Source organism: Tursiops truncatus, chromosome 7, assembly GCF_011762595.2.
Source record: "Tursiops truncatus isolate mTurTru1 chromosome 7, mTurTru1.mat.Y, whole genome shotgun sequence".
NCBI classification, from domain to species: Eukaryota; Metazoa; Chordata; class Mammalia; order Artiodactyla; family Delphinidae; genus Tursiops; species Tursiops truncatus.
This window is the reverse complement of record NC_047040.1, coordinates 88,284,262-88,297,857: the sequence shown is the minus strand read 5'-3', so window position 1 is coordinate 88,297,857 and position 13,596 is coordinate 88,284,262. Positions and strand designations below refer to the sequence as shown.

The 13,596-nt window shown below is 33.8% G+C and overlaps 1 protein-coding gene across 1 annotated transcript in view; it reads right to left on the bottom strand.

Moving 5' to 3' along the window:
- The window catches only part of LRP1B (LDL receptor related protein 1B), a 1,432,692-nt gene that overhangs the window by 906,977 nt on the left and 512,119 nt on the right, over window positions 1-13,596 (bottom strand). Inside the window, exon 6 of the mRNA XM_073806959.1 lies at window positions 7,127-7,384. Within this exon, the coding sequence (XP_073663060.1) occupies window positions 7,127-7,384 (258 nt within the window). The remainder of the gene's footprint in view (window positions 1-7,126; window positions 7,385-13,596) is intronic.

Below are 13,596 nucleotides of genomic sequence, written 5' to 3'. Positions count from 1 at the left end.
TAATTTCTCTTTTTTCCATATCTTTTCTCTTCTTCCCTTACTTCCTTCTCTCTTCTACCAAGATAAAGTTGACCAAGACAGAAACACCAGTTTGAGTGAGTATACATCATGGATTCCAAATGTATTTCATGAGTTATTCACGATGAAAAGAGCATCCTACTTTCCAAGTTTCAGGTTGGCAGATAAAGTAAACTGCTAAACATTATGTTCTACCTGGTATATGGCGTTGTAATGGGATCATGAAAAAATTTCCACTTTGATAATTAAAATCCATTAATAAAATAAACAGAAATGTGATAATTAAAATCCATTAATAAAACAAACAGAAATGTGGATCTAGACAAAGCACACTATGAGAATAATGATTTAAAAGTTCTACATGGCAAACAGCAAAATTTGGAGGGGAGATATTTATATTTAGTGTGTGTGTGAAATATATTTTATCAAATTCAGAGAAAAAATGAATATGAACAATTGAAGCTTAGCACATCTCTAATTTCTGCTTCGGTTAATTTCAAGTATGTCGCCAAATGACAATAATATAGTAATTGAGCTATTTCCAGCCTGGCAACTGAACTAACAATAAAGACCAATTTGTAGAGTAACAGAGTACGCAGACTTAAAATTTTTTTTTTCTTTTCTAGGCATTCGGGTTGGCATTTTATGGTTCTGTACTGATTTTCAATTAGAACAGGTTACTTATTCCAAAGTATAAATTTATGTAATGTTAATATAAAAAATTAACGAATAATTTAATACAATGCCTACAACATTGAGCATATGGTATCAGGAGAATTTTAAAAATTCCCTGGAAATATGTCCTCAGATCAACATCTTTGCTAATTTTAACTGTCTTTTTTTTTTTTGAGTTCTCAGTGGACAGTCTGATCACTTTGTTAAAATTCCAGATCCCAGCAAGCATGTGTTGTAATAACTAGCTACACATGCATGCACACACACACACACAGCAGCCATGTCTCAGAAAAAGTGATTTTTATGTTTCCATATAAATATGCTAAATAAAAGATGAGGAACTTTTAAGAAGTATAAAGAGTTTAATAAAACATCCAGTTGCTTATCAAACAGCAGTTAAATAAAAATGTATCTCTGAGAATAAATACTTATGATATCCTTCTTATATGGACGATGTGTTTTGGATTCTTCTCAGCTGTTTCTTAGGGAATAATATAAGACTAGTTTCTATAGCCAAGATTTTTGTGCAAAATTTAGATGTGCACAAAATATGCTGATCAAAAAGTCTGGATTCTACACAGCTAAAACAACAACAACAACACGACTTTTTTTTTTTGGAGTGGGAAATATAGATCAGAAAATATTCTTTTATTTTCTTTCATTTCCTTTTATGTCTTTCATTTTCATTTTATTTAATAAAAAAATCTCACTAATTTATAAGATTAGGATGGTCATCACCATTTCCTCTTCTCCTGAGCTCAAAGCTGCCCAATTTTTGAACTTTCTCTAATGAAATGCTAAAACCAAAATTGATTAATTGCTGAATATACTTCATCTCTCACAAAGAATTAAATGCATACATTTCTAGGGTGGAGGTAACTAACAGGGCTTCTCAGAGGTTGAGAGATACAAAGAACATCCTGACTTTGCTCTTTACTGCTTACCCCAAAAACATTTGGGGCCTTGATAATAACTAAGTATACAGGACCGAGATGGGAAGCACATCTACTGTTTTACGCATCTAAGGACCTAAATATAAGATAGTAGAACCTCCTTCTTAAGAAAATGTCTAATCAGACTGAGGGGAGGAGAAAGGTTAAGATTACAAGATGTGTTGTTCTGTTTTGTTCCTGTGCTAAGAATTAATTGACCTCTATTTTAAGACCTTTGACTCCAATAATGTTTAATTACAACTGCTTTGGCGGGTGGGGAGACTCAAACAGATCTGGATCAAGTTTTTTCCATTGTCATCGAGGTTAGGTTCCAAAACGAATCTATAGGCAAATTTACTGACCCTGGGGAAGTCAGAGATTGAAGCCAAATAAAAGCCAATAGCTGCTGAACAAACCTGTATCTCAAGGACACCAAGATTCACATGTGAGGCTACTATCTAGACACAGAAAAGATCTTACTTAGCCATAATGCAGACTGGTTTTCCCCACGTCTCTAGTAGTGATTTGGCATGGTCTCTCCAGAAGTTGGTCTTACCCTTCTCCCGTCTAATTCTCCACCCTCATCCTTTACTTGTTACCTATGTTTATTCTAGAACAGACAGGCGTTTGGCTGAAATCTGATTCAAAGATGAATAAAGCACACATCCTAAACTTAAAGTAGTTACCCTTTATTTGGTAATCTGACAGGTAAACACACAAATAAAATATAATGCATTTGTACTATGATGTCCCAGGATCACATAGGAAGGGCTGCTAAGCTCAAAAGAAAAACTTTTGGAAAGGATATTATACCTTAAAACATGAGTAAGAGACACTTGATTATAGGAAATGACAACTATGGCCTATGGTGAAGAACTAGCATATACAAACGCCCATGGAAATGAGAAAACAAAGTGCATTAAAGGAAGTGCTAGTATTTTTTTTTTAGGTGGAACATGTGATTTGAGTGGGGAGAGGCAAGGTAGAGGCAGAGAAGCCGTAAAATGAAGTTTCATTTTTTCCTTAGATAAATGGGAAGCCCCTGAATATTTTGTATTTTAATTTTAAGCAATGGAGCATTATGATCACTCAAGCAGATTTGTCGAGATTGACGTGAACATATAAGTCCACAATGGAGTGGACAACTTCACTAGTAATCATATAAAGGCAAATTAAAACAATGTGAATGACTTTTCTCCAATCAGATGGAGAAAGATAATTGCAGAGGAAAGGTCATAAAAATACTTTATTTACAAGTCACATGCTTAAATACTGCATGCCAAGTTTCTATGATGATTATACCATTCTGTGATACTGTGTAATCTTAGGATGTTGCTGCAAAGTTCCATGATCATCTTGTAAAGTGCAAACTCACTGTGAGCTGACACTATTTGAATCTAGCATTTCTACTCTTATAAGTTGGTTATTTTGTCCCAAGACTATGCCTGCTATGCTTGTATTTACAGTAGGGACACAGCCTGCTCATTTTTGTCCAGTCATAACTTGATGGAGGATGCTTGTGAAGCACTGAAGGCTATGAAATTCCTAGGCTGGGTAGAAGCAAATAGGGAATACTGCACAATTAAGAAAGGCCATTACTCAGTATCTATTGAGATTAAGAGGTCAAGGTTTCCTTTAAATTAAAAAAGTATTACATTTATTTAAGCTCATTGTCTTATCTATAAACTATTTTATATAGTATACATATATAATTTTTGTGATAGGTATATGTGTGTAATTATTAATGCACAAAATAAACATTCAGTAAATGTCATCTATTAATATTATATGATTATTAGAGAATTGCTAACTCAAGAGAAAGAAGTAGGGTTGAGAAAAGACATGGGTAAAGTGAATCCAAAAATTATCCAATCAAGGATCAAGGCAGAGGTTCAAATGGAAAATGAGTTAAGCTGATATCGAAACAGACCAAATAAAAGAAAGATAAAAGCCAGTGAATGGGGATAATTCAGAAGCAAAGTGTATAAAGAATAAGCAATCCTTTATAGTTTTTGGCCTGCCACGATCTGCTAGACTGTAGCTGAGCCCATGAATGGATGAAGACAAGCTGGTTAAGTCTAAATTAGAATCCTAATAGTGATACTCAAATTTTGCAGAATACTGAATATACATAAAAACAGAATGAAAGTATCTACTATATACCTGGAAGAGAACAATTGGTCCTGAATCATCTTCCTTAATAAGGGATACACCCAGAAAATAATCTTATCTGTCTCAATCATCTTTGTGCACTTTGTCCTGAGGAAAATAGCTGAGCATCACTACTGTTAGGAATCCCATCATTTTTGCTGATTTTAGGTATCTGTGTTCCTACCACAGTATTCCCTAAGAAAAACTTGGGAGAAATAATTAGTTGTCGTAAATGTACCTTACGTGAATCCCTGGAGAACAAATTTTGCTTACAAAACACTTAATTCCAAAATTTTCTTCAAAATCTAGTATTTTGTAACTTTCAGGCAAAAATACTAGCTAATAAATATCAAGTATCTTTATAAAGAAGAATGAATTCAATTCAAAATATAATCTCTAGCATTTTCCCCAGTGTTCCTTTTGTCAATATAGTTTACTGAGCACATTATTATCAGTCTTCCTCATTCTCTCACAATATTGCTTAGACATGATTCTCAGTATTAAAGGTAGGCCTCCCTAGGTGGCCATATCAGAATCATGTGTTGGGCCTTTTCAAATGACATGGCCTTGGTACAACTCATCTTGTCCACCCCCTTCTAAGATTCTTATACCTCTCTCCCATGTAGACACTGTCTTTGTGAGCCACTGTTACTAATGTTAGTGTACCTGATTGTTTTGGCTGGCTGAAATGAAAAACAAAAGTTGAGACCCCTGGGGCAGTGCGGTGTAGCGAAGGCTAGGAAGTCTGGCCCAAATTCAGAGTCTCGATTTTTCCCTTCAGCATAAGGGGACTAATAATGCCTCCCTATTGCATGTAGTCTTTTAACACATTTAATAAGTTGTAGATATGATTATTTGTGCTAGACTTGGGAAATTCTTTGAAGGGACCTGTATTTGCCTTTGTTAATGTAGAAGAAAGAACATAGGATTTAGATGTCCTATCTCTGCCTTCTTTTTAGCCATTCAATATTGCCTAACACATCTTAGTTCTGTAGTTAAAATTGTGTCTATTATAAAATGGGAAGAGTATCTCTCCTGCATACTCCACAGAGATGTGGTGGGTATACAGTGAGATGAGATATGCCGTAAAAATTTTAATATTGCAATAAGATGTTTACTAAAATATTATGTAAAATTTAAATTCAAGTCGGTTTGACCTGTAATGATTCTCCTCATAGTAATACTTTGAAAAATAAAAGTTTTATTTTTTTCCAAAAAAGAATATTTTCTTCAGGTAAATTCAGAGAAAAGTATCTAAAGATAATGAGGGAGGAAAACCTAAAGAGATAATCTCTGGAATAGTGGCTAGTGACAGGTATTCAGGCATACTCCCATCAGTTCATTATTTTTGCTTATATGGTACAACAGAGATTTTAAGTAATTACATATGCAAAGAATATTCAAAATTCATTATCAACTCACAAATTGTCATGGTGAATGCAGAGTCCATTGGAAGCTGTCCTGTGACATGTTGATAAAATACATGGCTTACAAGCAACAATAGAGGAGCCCAGCCCAGCTCACACCTCTGTCCCACTCCCATCACTGTATTACTTCCACACATTTAATCACTTCTTTCTAAAGTGACTGGAATTGCATGGCTTAAATCCGACTTCATTAACAACTATTTATTCTAATTAAGATGTTTCCATTGCATTAATTTTGTATAGTTCAAAATGAATGTCTGTTCATCATTTTAGTGAACTACCTAACAAAATCAATCTCTATTTTTCTAGATTTGCCAAGAATTGTTTATAAATCACATGAAATCTAAGTTCTGAATTATTTTCTACAAATATTCTAATGTAGAGTTGCTTAACCAATCTGAGATGTACTATTAAAGTTGTTTAAAAATACATATTAAAGAAAGGATTACTACTATTATTAGGGTATATTAAATGTATAAAAAAAGTTGCTTAAGTAACCTTGGAAAATAATTTTACCTGATGACCTAGTGAATATTCTAGCAATCTGACTGCCAGTATTCCATTTGCTAGGGAGAAATACATTTGGATTAGTTAAGGTAATCACTAACATGGCAGAAACCAGAGTCTTTTGTTCAAATGATTTTCAACTGCTGGCTGAGCCAATGTCTGAAATACTCAAATCACACAGAAACATTCCTTGTGCTACTACCAATAGTTATTTACTGTTTATTATGAATTATCATTTCTCCATGGAATCCTTGAAATAGACAGTGTCCACTGTTTTCACTAGGCATTTTTGGTCCACTGTCACAATAAATGACCTTATCAATTATTTTAATTATGTTAAGAAAATCTTCAAAATATTGGATTCTATTTGTTAAACATTTACTTCTGTTCACTTCATATTCCATTTTTCTTACAATCTTTGCCACTGCTTTTATTCAATCTAATCATAATTTTCAAACATTACATAGTACTATTTTCTTACATTTAATAAGGATCAATAACCAGTCCCTGAAACTGTACATCACAAACATCAATAAAATATGATTACTGAATTCAAATCACCAAACATTCAACATCTGAAAACTAAATTTATTCTATCACAGCACTCTTTTTTTTCTTCTTAACTTGATTGTACATTTCCTTCATTTCTCTACCAAGTTTTATATTGGTAGCATTTGTAAGAATAAGTTTTTTCTGTAAATCATAAAATAAATGAATACATCTTGAAATTCTCATGCATACTGTTTCCCCACGCAAGCACAAATAAATTTTTATACTCTCATGCGGGAGGGGTAGAGAGCAGAATAGTGAGGGGGGGAATGTATGTGCATGTGACAATGTGATATACAGAAAGAGAAAGACAGTTAATAGTTTGTGAATTTCCGACATGAGAAATCAAGTGAATCACAAATTACAAATTACTCTTTAGGAAGAAGATATATAAAAACTCTGATTTACTAGGAAAAAAGTCAACAAACACAGGTAGTTGTTACCAATTAGCATAAAACTAATAGTTTTCAAGGTATTTTAACAAACACTACAGTTGAAGAGCTTATATTATCAAATCTGTTTCTTGTTTTTGGTTGTGGTTGTTGTTTTTTAATCCTACCTTCACTATCACATTGTGAACTATCATTCAGTGAAAAATCACAGTTCTCATCTAGGTGATACTGCAATAAGCATTAAAGAAAGAATTAAAATTAACCCTTCAATGTACCGCTTACATAAACAGTGCAATTCTTGTGTATATGTGTGTATATGCAAAACACGTAGGGAATATACTTATTTAAGTGCATTCATATTTGCATATATAGCTTTCCAAAAGCCATTAGCTATGCTAGAAAATCTAAGAATCCTGTCTACTGGTCTGCAAATGAAATCCTTAAAGGGTGGCATATAATATAAATCGAAACTCACTGTGAAAGGATTGAAGAATACTGATTGTCCATTCATCTGTTAATCTTCCTGTTTTTGTTATCTGGATACATTTGAGCTGATTTGAAGATTCTCTCGATTCAATCCAACAAATCACATCTTCATTGTAAATAAAATCCAGAGTATGAATTTCGTTTCCATTGACTGAGCTCAGGGTTGCCATTTTACTTCCATTAAGATAGAAAACCTCAATTGTTTCAGAATTTGCAATTAACAGCAAAGGAGGCCTATCTGTAGGTTCTGGAATAAAACAGAAAGAGCAAAGTGAGTTCAGTAAATGAGTCACTTTTTAAAAAATAATTTGGCATTACTTATTAAAAGTTATCCTATATTTTTAATGCATCTTTACAATTTTAAAAATTCCTTGCCAAAAGTATTTTTTAGTAACCTGTATATGCTTCAGTAACTATATCACTTCATTTTTTTAAGGACAACATAGTCCACTGAGCATTTCTATTCTTGATTTCCTTAGTCATAATGTGTTCTCTAAATATGAGGACAATGCTATTTGCTTTCACTGTTGGTAAATAAAAGAAATGCTGTGAGTTGTTTTTCTAGCAATGATGATGGATCTGGATTGACCTCTCCATACAGTGTTATAGACTTCCCTTGTGAGCAAGGGCACACTTTTTTGAAGTGGATGTAGGAGGTCAGAAATAGATTCTCTGGAGTGGAACATGCAAAGCTCACAGCCTCATACAAAGAGCACCTGTGACCTCAGGCTCATTGGCTCCCTGACTGACCCCTGGAGCCAAACAATCACACATTTCCTTAGTGACTAGATCATGGTCACTGAACCAGTTCCTTTCACATTTCTTCTCTACAGTCAGGAAAATAAGATTCTCGAGGTAAAAAACTTGTTTACTACCACTTGTTGGAACAATGCATCTTTGCTTGTGCTAGGATTGGTGAGTTGTTGGTAAATACATACTAATTGACCGGAATCACAACACCTTTAACATATAAAGTTAACAGTAAAAGCCCATGTAAAATTAGTGTTGAAAGAGTTTAGCTCTATAATCATATTCAGAGTAGCTTTCATGCTAATTAGGGAATAGGGAAAATTTGGAAACCTCCAACTTCTCCTTTTTGCTGCCTTACATCCATCGTGTCAACAAATCTCTTTGACTCTGATGTCAAACACATCAGTGACTCCTACTACCATCCTGCCCCAAGCTGCCATCACGTCTCAACCAGATCATTACAACTGCCTTCCAACTGGTTTCTCTGTCTCCATCTATGCCCTCCTCTTCCTGAGTCTATGGCAACACAATAGCCAGTCATATCCTTAAAATGTTAAGGCAGATCAAGCAAGTCTTCTGCCCAGTTCCTCAAAGGGTTCCCATTTCAATCAGAGGGAATTCAAAGCCTTTAAAATGGTTTATAAAGCCCTACCTGATGTGTATTCTCATTACTCTTTGACCTCGCTTCCTTCATCTCCTTACTACTCCCACCCTTGTTTATCTTGCTGCACACATACTGGTCTTCTTATTGTTCTGTGAACAAGCCAAGTAAGCTGCCATCTCAGAGGCTCTTCCTTCTTCCTAGAATAATCATCAGATTTCAGAATGGCCGACTTGACATGCTGACCTCCTTTTGGGTGTTATTTGGATGTCACCGTTCTGGTGAGGACTTCTCTTACCACTTTATCTTGTAAAAAACTACAAGCCCCTACACTCTCGGTACAACTTCCCGAGTTTATTTTTCACTTATCACTACCATACATTGTATATATCTTATTTATTTCTCTGGTGTATTTTTCTACTTCTGCTGATGTTATCTCTAGCATTTATAAAAAATCTGGAACCTATTGGCCGTTCACTACAAATTTTCTGAATAAGACCAAAGGACACATGGAACCCTTACACAGTAGAGTTTGTTAGAAACATCCTGTGAAACGTTACAAAGTAATTTGGATTTCTTAACCTATGGATGGAATCCAGAGAAATACTGTCTCTTCAGAAAATTTCATAAACATTATTAGATCATTCAAGACACTGATACTGAGCACTGTAATGGTAGGAGAAAAGCAAATGTACATACTATGGCTAATATAATTAAACATCTAACATTTTGAACACATTATTTAATGGTCTTCATCATTTCTTGGGGAAGTAGGAATATCAGGCTCCTTGTGTATCTTTCAAATAGAAGAGCTGTCCAACAAAGATGATTTTGGGTCTTCCCTCACAGGCCTAAAATGTCAACTCTGAAACACATCCTAAGGCCTTCCATGAGTATTTGAATTTTTACTCCTAAGAAATTACTTCAATCAAGCCATAGGATTCTTCTCTGCCTTCAGAAAGGCATTAAATGTTTTTTTTATCTTAAAACAACAAAACAAACAAAAGTAAACAACAGTACAACCTCAGTGAGATTATAAACTAAATAGCCCAACAGTTTCTTCCCAGTGGAGAAGTGAACTTGTCCCTGGACTGCTTGGTATAAACCAACAAAAAGTAAGTCTCAATAACATTAATATTATTTCCATAATAAAGAGTTCTCTTAGAATAATCAGTAAAATTGTGAACTGTCTCTGCTTATGTAACCTTGTCAAGGGACTACATCTGAGCTTGGTTAGCCAGCTGGCTCTCTCTCAATCTCTTAAAGCCATCTTGAATCATGTAATACGTGTCCTTGCCATTCCTTAATGTGGAAGTCTAAACTTGGTCTCTTTTCAACAGTACTAGCTCTGTTTGTTTTCCAGTTGACCTTGGCACTCCTGAAGCCTGTTGGATCATGGATGGATTTCTCAGGTTAGGAAGGGGTCTTAGACAGCTGTGTTATCAGGTTAACAAAGATATACTGACACTAATGTCAGTGCTTATGGTCTTCATTTGACAGCCAAAATGACCTTTAGTGAAATCAGCTCTCATTCAAAAATGAACCACTACTGCCAAGCTTATAAGAAGTCCAGATGTAGACAACAATTTCTAAACTGCCTACCAGTCAGTAAATTTAAGTATGTCATAAACATTCTTTGAAGAGAGGCTGGAATATGAAGGAACATTGAGCTTCTCTTGAGAAACTGAGATAAAAATAAATTAATGGTCCACACAGGCAATGCTTACTGGACACAGCTAATCAATCTATTTGATTTTTGTAGCTGCTTTTTGAGCGAGTCAGTTGCTTACCTTAATGCAAAATATATCAACCACTGATTTTAAAGCTTCAGATAAACAGAAAGCCAATAGAGAGAAAGTCAGGTGCTTCATAAATTGACATGGTTTGATATAATAATGGTGACTTTTAAAATTCAAATGACACACTGGAGGAAGGATACTTCTAGTGTTAGTTGTGATGTACTTTACTGAAGTAATACGCATGTGTCTCTGCTAATTATTATCTATGGTTTCCCACGTAAGACAAATAAAACATAAGGCCTGATATGGGAGTGGGAGAAGCTACTGAAACACAAGGACCCACAAAAATCATCAGGGGCTAGGGATATAAATCTTTTTTTTTTCCTACTTCATTATGAAAGGGGGCAGAGGCCTGACAAAGGTTATCCATCTCTACCCGCACTACACTGCTCTCTAGTGGGCTTTATTACCACATGCTTCCACATGCCAAGTGAAGATCATCATTAGCTTGGGTAATAATGATAAAGGACTGATAAGAATAAATGTGATGCTCATATCAGATGCCACACTTAGAGTCAGTGAACAGTTTCCTTGAAGGAACAGTTAGAAAACACATCAGATGACTTCAATCAAAGGGTTGTCTACATCAACACTTAATGAGAAGTAATAAATATTAACCTTCCACATAGAAGAGATTGGAACACAAGAAAGCACTCAGTCAACACTCTGGCGTAGAGAATCAAGACTTAAGTTGAATAAACCTCTACGATAGGCTGTCAACTGATTCATGTTGGAGGAGGAAAACTGTCCTCATTCTCTTCACTCCCACCCATATATCAACAGCATAAAAAAGAGTATTTTCTCTCCCAAACAGTTATAGAGATGTGTATAATCAGAACATGATTTTTTTCCTATCATGTTATATTAATCAGTGTCATAATTTTTAAAACTGATTAGAAAACTGAGAATTAAAAAGAGAAGCTTGGAAACAAGAAATATCTCATTTGACTAGATTCATAAAAATATCTCTTTAAATTCCAAGCCACTGTAACCATATCCTTGCAAACATATCCTTCTCCTCTCATAGTCAAGAATATACTAAAAATGTTTTTATATACTTATAATAATATGATTTTGACATATAGTTGATGTTAAATAAATGTTTTCAGAGTGAATAAAACTAATTTTTACAGCTTCATTTAAACTCCCTATTCTTCCATTCAATTCTAAGAATATTAATTCAGCTAGTTTCATTTTAAGTAATTGGAATTGTGGATTCAGATAATTAAAAATAAATATAAGCCTAATAAATATTTATGTACATAATAAATGTATCTGTATCACATATACACATAGAAAAATATGTATTATCTAGTTATACTGTGTTCTGATTTCCCCTAATTAATCCTGTAATTGTGAGCAATTATCTCCAGTGAATGAAGTTAGGTAGGTGCACCTCAATATCTGTTATTTCAAAGATGAGAAAAAAAAAAAAGAATGAGGTTCAACTGTTTAAAAGGTTAAATGGTAACTTCCATGTAAAGTACATAAAATGAAGAGCCAGACTAAAGCATGGGAAAAGGGAAAATTGTTATCTGTACAGCCCAAAGAATTGGTTTTCAACCAATACAAACTTAAAATAACTTAAAGAAGAATTTAAACAATTTTATTTTTAGTTTATCATATACAAATGTATAAAGTCTTTAATAATAAGGAAAATATGATGAAGTTAGAAATGAGAAGAATGATAACAACTTGTAGCAAAAAATTATGCAAACCCTCATAGGAAGTGAAGTGTAACTATATGCAACAAAAGTGAAGAGCAATCTGCATAAAGAGACTAAATTTAAAAGAAAAGAAAACTTCTAAAATTATGCAATGAACAAAAAAAGTTGAATATGAAATACTAGGAGGAAATTATCTAGTTTAAAAAAGAGAAAAAAAGCATTATTCAAATAATATAATAAATTATAGACCAAAGTCAACTAAACCAAACTGAAAATGTGGATAAAGTTAACCATATAAGTGAAAAAAAGATACAGGGCTGGAATATTTTCATTTCCAAAACGTATATGGCCAAATTTGTTTCTCCATTTTCCTCAACTATTTTGTCAATGGAAAAATCTCTTTACTGAGCTGAATGATATTTAGAATAAGTACATGCTGTGCCACATGTCAGAGGAAACTATTTTATCAGATTTTACAAAAGAAAAAGTAAAATATGAATCAAATGTGGAAACATTAAAATGCATTAAACAGTTTTCACCTAAGCAAGAAAATGTAATTACTACAACTATACTGTAATTTATCTTAGCACTACCTTTTATTGTCACAATGCATTTATACTAAACTCAATTGACTGGATGAAAATGCTTTATTGTATTTTTTATTTTATTTTTAGAACTTATAGCTCTAAGGTATTCAACTAGTATCTGAAGGGGATCAGCAGGACAGTCTGTCTTCAAGAAAGATATACCTAACAGAAAAATTGATATACATATATATACATCTTAAATATCTATAAAAGTCTATATTTTTTAAGTCAGGTTTGGTACCTTTCATAAAACATGTATAGGAACATTGAGTTCCAAAGAATGTTTAGATATATCTTGCTATGATTGAATGTTTGAGTCCCCTAAATTCCTACGTTGAAATCCTAACCCCCAAAGATGATGGTATTGGGAGGTGACAGTTGGGAGGTGCTTGGGTCCCAAAGCTGGAACGCTTATGAATAAGTCCCTTATAAAAGAGGTTCTAGAGAGATCCCTAGCACCTTCTGCTATGTGAAAATACAATATGTCTGCACTCCAGAAGACAGCCCGCAGCAGACCATGCTGGCACTCTGATCTCAGACTTCCAGCCTCTAGAGAAATAAATTTCTGTTATCTGTAAGTTACCCAGTCTGTGGTATTGTTACAGCATCACAAATGTACAAAAACATATCTGTTTAATAGAGTTAAAAGTTCCTTAATGATGATGACGTTTGATTTCAGGTTTGCCTTGATGGAAGAACAGGAATTGGACATGCAGAGATTAAAAAAAAAAAAGTTGAAGAAGAAGAAGAAAAAAAGGAAGTCAGGTGAAACAAACAGCTTTGACAAAAGCACATATGTGGGAAAGACTCTAAGATGTGTTGGGAAGATACTAACCTCAGTTTTTCAGTTTCTGAGGGTACAACATGCATTAGTGATGAAAGTACTTCATCATGATAATGACAATAGCAAACTTTTTGAGCATATTTTAGGAGCTAGCTTCATCTGTATCAGTTTATTGTATACTCACAACATCTCTAAGAATCAGGTGCTAATATTATCCACATTTTATAGGTAAGAAAACTAAGTTATTTAGAGTTTAAGTAACTTGCTTAAG